Here is a 12,903-nt window from a genome sequence, read left to right as displayed (position 1 = left end):
ATTGCGTTGAATGCTGCCAATCAAACAAATAGCTCTTTTGCTACCAGGCTCAGGACCTGACGAACTATACCCAATTAATACCAGGAAATAAATAAATGCGGATTTGTAAATAAAGATTAATCGTTTCAAAGGTTGAAGAAAGAGAGTGCTAAAATTAGAAGAAGAAAATAGAAATTAAACATTTAAACGTTCAAAAGTTAAAACTCTAAGTATAACTGACTAATAGTTAATAGAGTTTGCTATAGTAAAGTATATGTAGCGTTGTAACCCCCGTGAAATTTACATATAGTGAAGATAGTTCAACTCACTTGTTCTTTACTGGTTATAGACTTGTTCCAACTTTTCTTTTCATCTTTTTTTTTAAAAAAATACTAGCAGTTTACTTTCAAATTTCTGTAAATTTTATCCATTTATTTATCGGCATAATGCGAGCTTTTACAACCCTTTATTTTGTCGTTGGTCTGGTTGCTACAAAAGCGATGGCATTATTTGTCGGCTTTCCACAACAAAGTCAACCAGATGCGCCCCCGCGAGACCCAAGTATTCCCGAAACAGGAAACATCTGTTGCGCCCCCACGGGTGTAGCGGATCCCTCCCTGACTTGCAAAAATGCCGGATTAAACTCTTTTTGCGTAAGTCTTACTACCTGATATTACACAATCATGTCGACTCTTTATAACTGACATTTTCTTTAGTGTATCAACGCACGCAATGACTTTTTCGATCCCGATGGAGGGAAGGGTGGGTGTGATCGATTCACAAACTTTAATACTGGACGTTCGGTTCAGAAATTTGTCCCCAACAGCCAGAAAACGTGTTTCTCCGGAAACGAGGCTGGATTTATTGGATGTGCTTAGAAGTATGCTCGGGGGAATGGTCTTTGTTTCCGGTTTCCTTTTTTTTTTTTTTCGAAACGGGCCAAACAAAAGCTTTACCGATAGTACAGCCTGTGGCTTTTGTCAATTGACTTGACTTTTATCGGTAAAAACTTGAATACAATGGTTCCAGCACAAGATGCAGCACCTGTAACCAGTTGCGCTTTCTGTTTTTCCAACTTTGATTCGCAGTGGCGCCAAATTTCTAAATGACCCGGACATCACTCAAGAGCTGTTCAAGGCAGGGTAAGTAGATGATGCTGGCGAGCGGTGAAAGCATGTAAGCGGCATTCGGATCAAGCGCCTGATGAGCTGCACCGAAGCTACGGCGTGACAGTGCGTGTCGGGCCAGTCAAAGTATTGAACCTGTCTCCCGAGGCTTGACAACCTGTCGGTGGCGGCTCAGTCCAGTTTATGCGTGATCGCAACTGCAGGAAACCGACCACGAGAGCTTCATCTCGCTCGAGGAGACCGATCAAAAAGAAGGCCGTAAAATATCGGGCGCGACATTACTGGTGCGTTCCAAGTCCGGTCAATAATCCCTATCGCCCCCTCGTCGATTGGGATGTTTATCTTTTCCCCCTACACAACCCCTCTCGCCAAGGCTGACGACGGTATCTGCAAATGCGGAGTAGTGGTGGTGGTGGTGCTACCCCAGCAACCAGGGATATTCTTGGGGTCAAAAGCATGATTGCCCGCCGGGGCATGTTTATAAGCAGTTGATAACTAGAGCAGCCCAGCACGGAAGCATCTTGCGAGGTAGTTTGGTTTTTGTAGATAAGAGCTTAATGTCTGCTTCTGGGGCTGCCAGGACCCGTGCTGGGTGATCAGTTACAATCCAACAATTGTAGGACGCATGCGGCATCCGCATCACCACAGCCATGAAGATATTATCGGCTCTCCCAGGAGCTGCGCTTCTCTTAGCTACGAAGTCGACGGTCACGGTCGCAGCAGCCAAACCCGACCTCGACAGGTCTGTCTCGTTGCGGGCCGACTGGATGTATTTGACGCGCGACATTGCTGACCCAGCCCAATGGTCGCACGGCGGAAAGCGCTTGCATTACCGCAAGACCATCGACGACGGCTTTGCATTCGTCGAGGTCTTTTCCGATTCTCTCAGGCGCCGCGACCCCTTTGATGCTATCAAGCTTGCCAGCGCCTTAACCGAGGCGACTGGAACTACCCACGAGGCACTAAAGCCAGCGTTCCAGACCTTTACCTATGGCTCCGACAATGACGACAGCACCATACTGGTGTCCGTCGGAGGGTCAAACTGGATGTGCACCATTGGGGAAGGAGGAGGGGCAGAATCGTATCGGTGCAGCCAACCACCCTCGCGGCCTGGAAACCGACCTCGTGGTTTCGGCGTCGTGCGTGATCTCAAGGTGCCCGCCAACAATCCTCCACGCATTTCTCCCAACGGTCTCTGGGAAGCGTTTGTGCAACAAGACAATGTCGTGCTGCGCGCCGCTGGTAGCACTGGCACTCCCACCCGCCTCAGCAACGACGGCACTGCAGATGACTTTTACGACCCTGAGACGATTGTCTGGTCACCCGACTCGAAAAAGCTCGTCGTCTATCGTGTTAGACCTGGCTTCGCCCGGGAGGTTGTCCGCGTCGAAGCAGCACCGACTTTACAGAAGCAGCCCAAAGTGCACACTCAGCTCTACCCCAAGCCGGGCGACGACATTGACCAGGAACAGCCGGTGCTTTTCCATGTAGGCGAGCAGCTTGGGAGCATTGAGATCGAGTCCAAGCTGTTCCCTACACCGTGGCAACTCTCGTGGCCCGTCTGGCGCCGGGACAGTTCCGAGTTTGTGTTTGATTACCAGCAGCGTGGCCACTCCCAGGCACGCGTGATTGCTGTGGACGGCGTGACCGGCACACCCAGGGCAATTGTGACCGAGGATGCTGACACCTTTGTCTACGCCGACCGTCGCTATCGCTACGATATTGGCGATGGTAGCCAAGAGATGCTCTGGATCTCGGAGCGCGATGGCTGGCGCCACCTATATCTCGTCAGCACTCCCGATGGGACCATGGAACAGATCACCAAGGGCGACTGGCTGGTGCGCGACGTGCTTGGGGTTGATCAGGTAAAGCGCCTCATTTGGTTCTCTGCCAACGGCATCGATGCAGACGAGGGCAGGGATCCGTACTTCAAGCACGTCTTCCGGGTGAGCTTCAACGGCTCAGACCTAACGCGTCTCACCAAAGTCGATGCCTCTCACGAAGTCGTATTCTCGCCAGACATGTCACTCTACGTCGACACATACTCCCGCGTTAATCTTGCCACCATCTCGGAACTGCATCGTGCCGATGGGTCTCTGGTAGAGGTTCTGGAGACGGGTGACATTTCCCGGCTGTCGGCTGCCGGCTTCCGGGCCCCAGAGGTCTTTGTCGCCAAGGGGCGTGATAACATGACCGACATTTGGGGCCTGATAGTACGCCCTCATGACTACGACCCGAGCAGGGCCTACCCCGTCATCGAGAACATCTACGCCGGCCCGCATGACAGCTTCGTCCCCAAGACATTCTGGCCCTTTGGTTACCACTCTGGAGGTGATAAGGTCATTGGCATGCAGGCGCAGGCCGACCTCGGCTTTATCGTTGTTCAGATGGACGGCATGGGTACAGCCAACCGCGACAAGGCCTTCCACGACGTCGCTTGGAAGAACCTTGCCGACTCGGGCTTCCCGGACCGCATCCTTTGGCATCGCGCCGTGGCTGCGCAGGACCCTAGCTACAACCTCAGTGGCGGCGTCGGCATTTACGGCGCCTCCGCAGGCGGGCAGAGCTCTCTCAATGCGCTGCTCTTCCACGGCGACTTTTACCGCTTTGCCGTCGCCTACGCTGGCTGCTACGACAACCGCATGGACAAGATTAGCTGGAACGAGCAGTGGCTCGGGTGGCCAGTCGACGAGAGCTACGCTGCGGCGTCGGGCGTCGACCACGCTGGGAAGCTCCAAGGTCAGATCCTGCTTATTAGTGGCGAGCAGGATTCCAACGTGGACCCGGCTTCGACCATGCAGGTTGTCGATGCGCTTGTGAGAGAGGATAAGAACTTTGAGCTAATTCTTATTCCGGGGGGTGAGCATACCGTTGGTCGCTCGACAGAGCCAATTGGTTACGTACAGCGGAGACAGTTTGAATTTTTCGTACGTAAAATGCTAGGCGAGACGTCCAGGTAGCTGGTGTAGTACGTGTCAATAGTTGCGGCGCTTAATCTTTTTAAATTAAATTAAGATTAGCGGGATCGCCGATTAGCTCCTGACTAGCGTGTACTCTGGAACCAAACTCGGTTTTAATTTAAAGTCGCAAATTTTCTGCCTGTTCGCGTGAATCAAGAGTTTATCCACGTTTAATTCAACTTAAACTTGGGGGCTGTTCGTTGTGGGCCCCCTTAAAGATACCAACAATTCTTTAGAACGAATTAGTAATACAAAATATGAACTGACTAGGTAGGTGGAAAAGAAAAGGTCAGTTTACTAGAACAAACTTGTCTAATTATTTACTAGGGTAAAAAAAAAAAAAAAAAAAAAAAAAAAAAAAAAGCACTGTCCGGCATATCCGATTAGTAAGGACGATTTTTTTACATCACAAGACCCTCTTTAATCATCATATATTATAATAAGTCCTGTCGGCTTCTAATAACTTCGCAACCCACACTTTCTCTCTATCTTTTACTTCAACTTACTCTTCCATAACTTTCAACCCTTCTTTCGCTGCTTTGTTATCCCCCAAAATGGTCCGAACTTTGCTCAACTTTAGTTTTCTGCTATCCTTTGCCGCAGCTGCTATCCCACCTATAGTTTACCGGGGTATTGGCAGCGACCCTTCAATTGTAGAAGGCTGGGGCGGTTTCCATTGTCGCGGCGGCTTTTTCGGTGAGCCCAAAGACTCTTCCATGAGTTTTCAACAGCACGTGCCAATGGAACCTGGCAACCCTGGGCATAATACAGATCCGTGGATTTCAACCTCGGCCGATTACGAATGGGTTAGAGGCTATTTGGGACGCCACAAAAAAGGGAGGACGGCATATATATATTACATTAAAACGGCCGGTCTCAAAAATGTTCTCGACATCGCTGAAGAATATAAAAAGATCGGAGAACCATATACCTTGGCGGTTGAGGCAGAGATTGCCGTAAAAGATTTTATCCCTTGGTCTCATATTAAACATTGGGACACCTACCAAATAAGCACCGACGGAAATATAACTAGGATAAGATAAGCGAGTTGCTTACCGACGAAGAAAGGCAGGACTACGCTTTCACTGACTTTCGCCTTGGAAAGATTGGCAAGAATGGGTTCCAATGCAAACGGAAGGAGTGGTTAGACTTATTTTGTTTAGAGAAAATAGATGCATTGCTTTGCGCCGAGTAAGAAAAGTTGACCCCAGTTTCTATCATGTCGTCAGGCCACTGGGGTTCTAATTTGGGCTCCTTCACAATGTCTTGACTCTCGGTGCGAAACTATCCCCTGCTCGACGCCCTGCATATTGATTTGATTGCCCTAAGATAGCGCACAGCAGGGAGCCTTCCCTCGTGGACCTCTCGGCCACACAAGAATCTTGGATGCAGAATCGCGTCAGGGGCTCTGTCCCAAACTGTCGTCATTCATTACTTGGTTCGTTGTCGGCAAATCGATCTCCTGTCCTGAGCCGAAGGCAGTCGCAGCAGTCATGTAAGTTTCCGCTCTGCGCAAACTATATTCTTCAGCTTCTAAAAATCGTAACCCCTCACCATACCACCGAGAAGGTGCTCATACTTTCGGAGGAAAGGATACACACAACAAATAGATTCCGTCGCCGTTACGCACCCTCCCAGGATGAATCCGGGCCCCAATAAGCCTCAGTAGTATACCTGCATTGGATATTAATTATTTCATCTCAATTGTTCAACTACAAAAGGCTATAAGAAGATTAATGTAAAACTTTGACGCAGCTCTTCGAAAAGCCAAAAATATTTTAACAATGGCAATAATACGGACTTCGCTTGTATAAATATATATTATTACCCCTGAATGAATATAAATTCCATGCGTGCGCAGGGGCCTTGGTGTTACGATCAAGGTATCGGGTAACCTGTTCTTATGGTAAAGTACAGTGGGTTAAAGCAACTGAGCGTCTGACTGGGTAACTGGGGTTTTCAACGACTGGGGGTAAAATTATAATCGTTTTCAAATAAATATTAAGGTTAATTAAAGTTTAATTGCTGCTAAACAATCCTAAAATCGAATCTATTTACATGGTAATAAACGTGCCTTATATAGACTATATTCCGAATATAATCCCTTTTAATTTATTTAATTTGTAATTTTCAATTGAAATTTTACAAATTATAAAAATCCATTTATTTGGCCGTTACGTAAAATTACGTAAAATTTCGTGGTTTTATCCTTAGGTAATTGTTATTTTGCCGGTCGGTATCTTTTTCGGGCGAATGTCGTTAAAAGGGGTATAACCCCACCTGGCCTTTTTGGTACCGGCCCAATTATTTGGTCGTAATATCAGGTTTCCTTTCCTTTGGCCAAATTCCTTTGGTTTTTAAATAATCCGTACTTTTTTAATCCCTGTTTTGGTTTTTTTTCCTTTTTGGCTAACTTTTTTGCGCCATATCTAATCGCGTCGCTAAATCAAAATTTGGTCGCTTATCGACGGAACGTCGCCACGCTCTATTTGCGTCTTTCCTTCCTTATTCCGTGGATATACCTTTTTATTTTTATTATAAATCGCGCGGCATAATACGTTGCGCTATTTCGCCGCAAAACTTTTTTCGTTATATTAAATATTTTCGTGTTAATCGGTTTGGTTGCAACGTATTGGGGGTATCCAACGTCCAATTGCGCAATATCGGTCGGCAATATTCGAATTTGGATGCGGAAATTGAAATTTTGGAGGAAGATATTTTGGCGGAGCAGCAGAAAATTTAGGAAAAACAATTGAAATTATTTCGTTTGCGGAAATAAAAGAAATTGTGGTTTGAAAAAATAATGCGAATTGTATTTCGCGGAATTAATAATTTGGAGGAATTAAATCGGGTGGAACGTAAGGAAACGGAATAGAAAAAGCGTCGACAATTAGCCGAAATTTTGCCTAAAATATCCTTGGAATCGCTTTTTCCGGATTTCAATTTTGTCTGGGATTCGATTTTCCCGATAGATCCTTTAAATCTTTCGTTATTGGATAAAATAAATATTTTTGCGCAATATTCCGTTAATACGTTGTTTTTCTGATGTTTTTATTTTATATTGCATATTAATCGTTTTTTTATAAATTCGTTTGGTGGTATAATTTCGAATCCTAATCGGCCTTTAATTTTTGGAAATGGTAGGTGGTATTTTTTTTAAATCGTCCTTTTTTTTGGCTAATTTGCTCGCAAATCCAACTCCTAATAATATTGGCGGAACGGTTCCTGGCAATCCTGGAAATGGTTAAAGGGTTCCCAAATATTTTTTTCATACCCTGTCACGGGCAGGCAGGGCGGACAGGTAGGTGCGGGCGATCAGGTAACAGGACAGAGTATATTGGCTATCTAGTCTTCCAGGTACGGGGTAGCAGGTGGTTGTTGACGAAGACGTAGCTCGAGGAGCTACATATCGGAGACTGCAGAGATTTCGCGTAGATATACGCGCGCGAGGCGCTCGGCCCTCGCGCCTTCACGTGACAGGGGTCATGACTAAGCGACAGCCCAGTGGCTGTCCTTCAGGTCTGTGACAGTATTCCCCCCTTCCAGGCCGAGCTCCGTCACGGCCGGGGCCCGGGCTTATGGGGGTATCGACGGTGGAAATTCTTTACCAATTGAGCAGCGTTTTCCAGGTAATCGGCAGGTTCAGTCGTGGGTTCGCTATATCCAGCCCAACGGACGATATATTTCAGCCGGCGGCCTCCTCGGCCGCGGGTTTCCCAAAAGGAGTCGAGGATCTCTTCGACTTCGTATTCTCTCTCACCTTCCACTTCCAAATGGGGTGGCGGTGCAGGTTGTTGGCCCGGCAGGGGCTCAACGTCAGCAGGTTTTAGTCGGTTTATATTGAAAACAGGGTGTACTCTCATAGACGACGGCAGGTCCAAACGGTAGGCGTACGGGCTAATCACTTCAGAAATTCGGAAGGGTCCCAAGTTCTTCCAATCCAGTTTCTTCTGCGGGCGGGCGGTCTGGATGTTCCGTGCGTCTAACCATACATATTGGCCGACGGTAAGCCGGCGGGCCGGGGTACGGTGTCGGTTCGCCTGTTCTTCGTAACGGGCTTGGGCGGCGGTCATTTCGGCGCGGGCTTGTTCCAGAATGGCTTCCATTCGGGCGGCTAGCTTTTCGGCATCCCGCTGGGCGGGCAAAGGCTGGTTCAGGGGTACCGGCTCGAATCCCATGCGGGGATGGAATCCGTAAGTCGCGTAAAACGGGGAGGTTCCGGTGGTCTCGGACTTGTGGGAGTTGGCTGTGAATTCGGCGAGGGGAAGCCAACTTTCCCAATCATCTTGCAGGTAGGCCACATAAGCTCTCAAATATTGTTCCAGGGACGCGTTAAAACGCTCGGTCTGTCCGTCAGTCTCGGGGTGGTGAGCAGTGGATAGCAGGCTGTCGATTTTCAAACGGGTTGTCAGGTGTTTCCAAAACTTCGACACGAATTGGGTGCCTCTATCCGAAACTATCGTCAGGGGCAACCCGTGTAGTTTCCATACGTGGTGTAGGTACAGGTTGGCGGTGTCCTCGGCATTGCAGGTCCCTTTACAAGGGACGAAGTGTCTCATCTTAGTCAGGCGGTCTACGACCACTAGGATGGCGTCGTGGCCGTTGCTTTGCGGCAAATGTGTGATAAAATCCATCGACAGGTGTTGCCATGAGCGTTCAGGAGTGGGCAGGGGTCGCAGGAGGCCCTGGTGGCCTTCGCGGGACGGGTTGATTCGGCGGCAGGTCTGGCATTTCTTTACCCATAATGATACGTAATGTAGCATTCCGGGCCAGTAATATTCTCGGGACAGCAGGTCGTAGGTTTTTGCTTTGCCGGGGTGACCGGCGACGGGGGAGTCGTGGCAGCGGCGCAGGATCTCGGCTTTCAGATTATTCGAATCGGGTACGTACAGTCTATTGCGGTAATACAAATAGCCGGATCGTTCTTCGCATTCGGCCAATTGCAGCTTGGGGTGGCGGTCGGCGCCTGTCCTCAACGCTTCTAGGGCAGATTGCGTTATCGGGTCGGATTCGTATCCGGCGTCTAGTAGCTCTATCAGGTGTCTTGGCAATAGGGGTTTGTTTTGGCGGATTATGGGTTGTAACCGGGTGGGGCGGGCAGGTAAATTGTGTTCTTTCAGTACGACTTGTGTTTGGTGCTTAAGTCGTTCATCCCCCTCCTCAGGCATATCCTCTGACCTCCTGGTTAGTGCGTCGGGCTTCGCTCCTTGTTTCCCGGGTCGGTAGGTGATACGGAAATTAAATCTTGACAGGAATTCGGCCCATCGGGCTTGTCGGCGGTTGAGCATTTTCGTCGTCGTGAAATATTCCAGGTTGCGGTGGTCCGTAATTATTTGGACCGGGGACGACGTCCCTTCGAGTTCCGGGCGCCATTCTTCAAAACAGCGGATAATGGCTAGCAATTCTTTGTCGTAAATCTCGTAATTGCATTCGGTAGCTGTGTGTTTTTTCGAAAAGAACGCGACGGGGCGGAGTATTCCGTCGTCGCCGTATTGTGACAATATTCCCGCAGAAACATAATCGGAAGCGTCGGTCTCCAGGATCACATCCTTTTCCCAATCGAAGTGCGCCAGTACGGGGGCTTCGGTAAACTTTCTCTTCAGCAGTCGGAAGGCGGTTTCGCAGGCGCTATTCCATTCGAATGCGACGTCTTTCTTGGTCAATCTCGTCAAAGGGGCTACGATCTTTGAGAAATCTCGGATAAAGCGCCGGTAAAAGTTGCCAAACCCCAAAAATGCTTGTACGTCAGTAAGCTTTTTGGGTGTTTGCCAGTCCAGGACAGCGGTGATTTTTTCAGGGTCCATTTTTACGCCTTCGACGCCGACCAGCAGGCCCAGGAACTTGGTTTCCGTCACGAAGAATTCGCACTTCGCGGCGTTGGCGTATAGCCCGGCTTTCCTCAGGGCTTCCAGTACGAGTTTCAAATGTTCTTCGTGTTCTGTTCGGGTGCGGCTATAAATCAAAATGTCGTCCAGGTAGGCTGTACAAAATACGTCTAAGTATTCGCGCAGGGAGTCGTTTATATATCTCTGGAACGTCGCGGGGGCTCCCGTTAGCCCGAAAGGCATGACTAGGCTCTCGTATAAGCCGAATCTCGTGCGGAATGCCGTCAGGTATTCTTCCCCCTTTTTAATCCGAATATTGTTAAAAGCGGAAACGATATCGATTTTCGAGAAGAATTTCATGCCGGCCAGGTTGTTCAGGGTCTCTCGGACTAGCGGCAGCGGGTAACGGTCTTTTACGGTAATGTTATTCAGCGCGCGGTAATCCACGCAAAACCTCAACCCTCCTCCCTGCTTCTTCACGAACAAAACGGGCGAGGCGACGGATGACGAACTGGGTCTGATAAACCCTTTTTTCAACTCTGCGGTCAGCCATTCCTTAAGGGCTATCAGCTCTTCGCGGGACATGGCGTACAGGGGGCCGAACGGCGGCGTTTTTCCTTCTATAAGCGGGATATGGTGGTCGGACGGTCGGTGTGGGGGCAGCTTCTCGGCTTCTTGCGGGGAAAATACGTCCGCGAATTCCCGGATTGTTTCGGGCAGGGTCGGCCCGTTCCTATTTTGGGGGTCGGCGGCTAGGACCTCATCAATCTGTTTCAAGGTTACGGCGTACAGTCGGCAGGATCGGCGGCGGGCGTACATGCTCGCGGCTTGCAGGGAGATAGGGGTGTTACTAACAATGGTGCTAACAGGGGATATAGGGGTAAACCCTAGGTGCGGCGTGGTAAATAACCAGTGCTAAAAGCGCTGAATAATAGGTAGAAATGCACTATAATTTTGGTACTGATAAATAATTGGTTGGGGGAGATTTTGCTTTATTTCCCTTACATACTCTCCGACATCGAAGTGGGGGTCCGCACGCCAGAAAAGGTTCCGGTGCCGCGAATGAATTTCCGAAAAACTAATTTGTATGGGTTTTTGAAAAAACACCCTCATTTGCATACAAACCATCTCTGGGTTTGCATTTAAACGTTGACTTGGTGAAATTTTCAACCCGGTACAGGGTAGCTGACTCGCAGGTGCAGGGTGGGTATTAAACCCGGTACAGGGTAGCTAACCCCACTCGCTGACCTTTAAATTGCATTCCTGCATTAACAAAGTAACGGAATTCCACCATTCCCCACTCCACTTCGGCACTAAATAAAATTGGCTATATACAAATAAAAGTGGGCTTATTACATGCAAAATAATGCATATAATTAACACCCCCTCTCTTTTGCTACTTAATCCAAAAATAAAGTCGGAAAAGAAAAGTACGTAAAATAAAACCCCCAAAACAAAAAAACAAAAGAAATTCCCCCTTGTGTCCCAACCCAACTCGAACCCCCGGTGCGAACCCCCTGGATGAATAAGCCCTTTGTACCAAACCCCCGATTGACTGAACCCCCGAATTGAAAAAGACCCCCAGAATTGTAACAACCCCCGGATTCGAACCCACGACCTACAGATTATAACCAACGGAACTTACTACTAAGCCAGGTAGCTAATCTGGCTGTTCGTTGTTGTGGATCCCAGAAAAGTTTAATATATAGGGTAGATTAAAAATCGCTAGGTCGCCCAAAACGCGAGCTAATTAAATTCGGATTCGACTTCGGGTATAAGGTCGGTATAAGTTGCTTAATAATCAACCTGAGCAGGGTAGGTTTGGGTAGATCGGTTGGTGTCGGGCTAACAAAAATCCAATAATTGCAAACAAAGGAGAAAAATGGTGGTAGTTAGCTAACGAACTAACTAGGTGCCCTACAATTCAATAGGTAAAAACTAAGTTTACAGGGGTTTTAACCCTATAAGCTCTAAAAAAACCTTGTGAATTGGAAGCGTTAGGGGCTTTGTAAGGCCGTCAGCGGGCATTTGTTTGGATTCCAGGTATTTTAGGGTCACTAATCCTTCTGTAACTAACTCCCTTACGTAGTGAAATTTTAATAACGTATGTTTAGTACGTTGGTGGTGCGTAGGGTTGTGTGCGTTAGCTATAGAGCCTGTATTATCTCCAAATATTGCAATAGGGCCTTTTACAGGTAGTCCAATCTCTGTAAATAGGCTTTTAAGCCACTGTGCTTCACGCAGGGCTTCCGCTAAGGCGTCGGTTTCGGCTTCTGGGGTGCTTAAAGCTATAGTACTAGCCTTTTTGCACTTCCACGTTATAGGGCCCCCAGATAGGGTATACAAATATCCGTAAGTGGATTTTGAATCTTCCCTAGCCCCGGCAAAATCGCTGTCACTAAAACCAAGTAATTTTAGGCCTTTAAAACCCCCAATCAAAGAGTTAGGTGGTAAATTAGCTTTAATTACCCTATTTCCGTAGCAGATTGCTAGGGATTTAGTACCTGCTAAGTAGCGAAGTAGGTTTTTAGCTGCCGTTAAGTGGATTGTAGTGGCTTTCGTTAAAAAACGAGATAACCATTGAACCGCAAAACCGATGTCCGGGCGCGTTAATAGCATTAAATACATTAGGGTGCCGATAATACGCTGTAACAATTTGATTTCTAGCGCATTTACGGGTTTGCCCCCACTATATTTTAGCACACCCGGCTGTAAGGGAACAGAAATAGGTTTGCAATCAGCTAATCCGAACGTTGCTAATGCTTCCTCTATATACTGACTTTGATGGAGCCAAAGCAGGCGGTTAGGCCTGTCCCTTATAATCTGAACGCCTAGAAAATAGGCTGCAGGGCCCCTGTCTTCCAATGCGTATATTTTGTTAAAACGGGCTTTTAAATCCTGAATATATTGCAATTTAGGACCTATTAGCAGGCAATCGTCAACAAAAGTAACAATGAAATGCTTGGATTTAGCATTATAAAAGACAGCTGGATCAGAGATTAGCGGGACGAA

The 12,903-nt window shown here is 47.9% G+C and overlaps 2 protein-coding genes across 2 annotated transcripts; both read left to right on the top strand.

Annotated features, from left to right (window-relative positions):
* Positions 1–1,548: 1,548 nt before the first annotated feature.
* On the top strand, positions 1,549–4,208 carry MGG_10942 (peptidase). Its single transcript, XM_003713207.1, has one exon. The coding sequence runs from the start codon at positions 1,757–1,759 to the stop codon at positions 4,064–4,066; it is 2,310 nt and encodes a 769-aa protein (XP_003713255.1). The 5' UTR covers positions 1,549–1,756; the 3' UTR covers positions 4,067–4,208.
* Positions 4,209–4,620: 412 nt separating this feature from the next.
* On the top strand, positions 4,621–5,109 carry MGG_16989 (uncharacterized protein; the record flags this gene model as incomplete). Its single annotated transcript, XM_003713206.1, has 1 exon — positions 4,621–5,109. One exon carries the CDS (start codon positions 4,621–4,623, stop codon positions 5,107–5,109), a length of 489 nt encoding a protein of 162 aa, XP_003713254.1.
* Positions 5,110–12,903: the final 7,794 nt, after the last annotated feature.

Source organism: Pyricularia oryzae, chromosome 3, assembly GCF_000002495.2.
Source record: "Pyricularia oryzae 70-15 chromosome 3, whole genome shotgun sequence".
In the NCBI taxonomy this organism is placed as follows: domain Eukaryota; kingdom Fungi; phylum Ascomycota; class Sordariomycetes; order Magnaporthales; family Pyriculariaceae; genus Pyricularia; species Pyricularia oryzae.
Note: the sequence above shows the minus strand (reverse complement) of the source record. Positions and strands in the feature narration are given on the sequence as shown.

Coding starts and splice junctions, on each gene's coding strand:
- MGG_10942 (XM_003713207.1), top strand. CDS start 1,757: ATGAAGATATTATCGGCTCTCCCAGGAGCTGCGCTTCTCTTAGCTACG.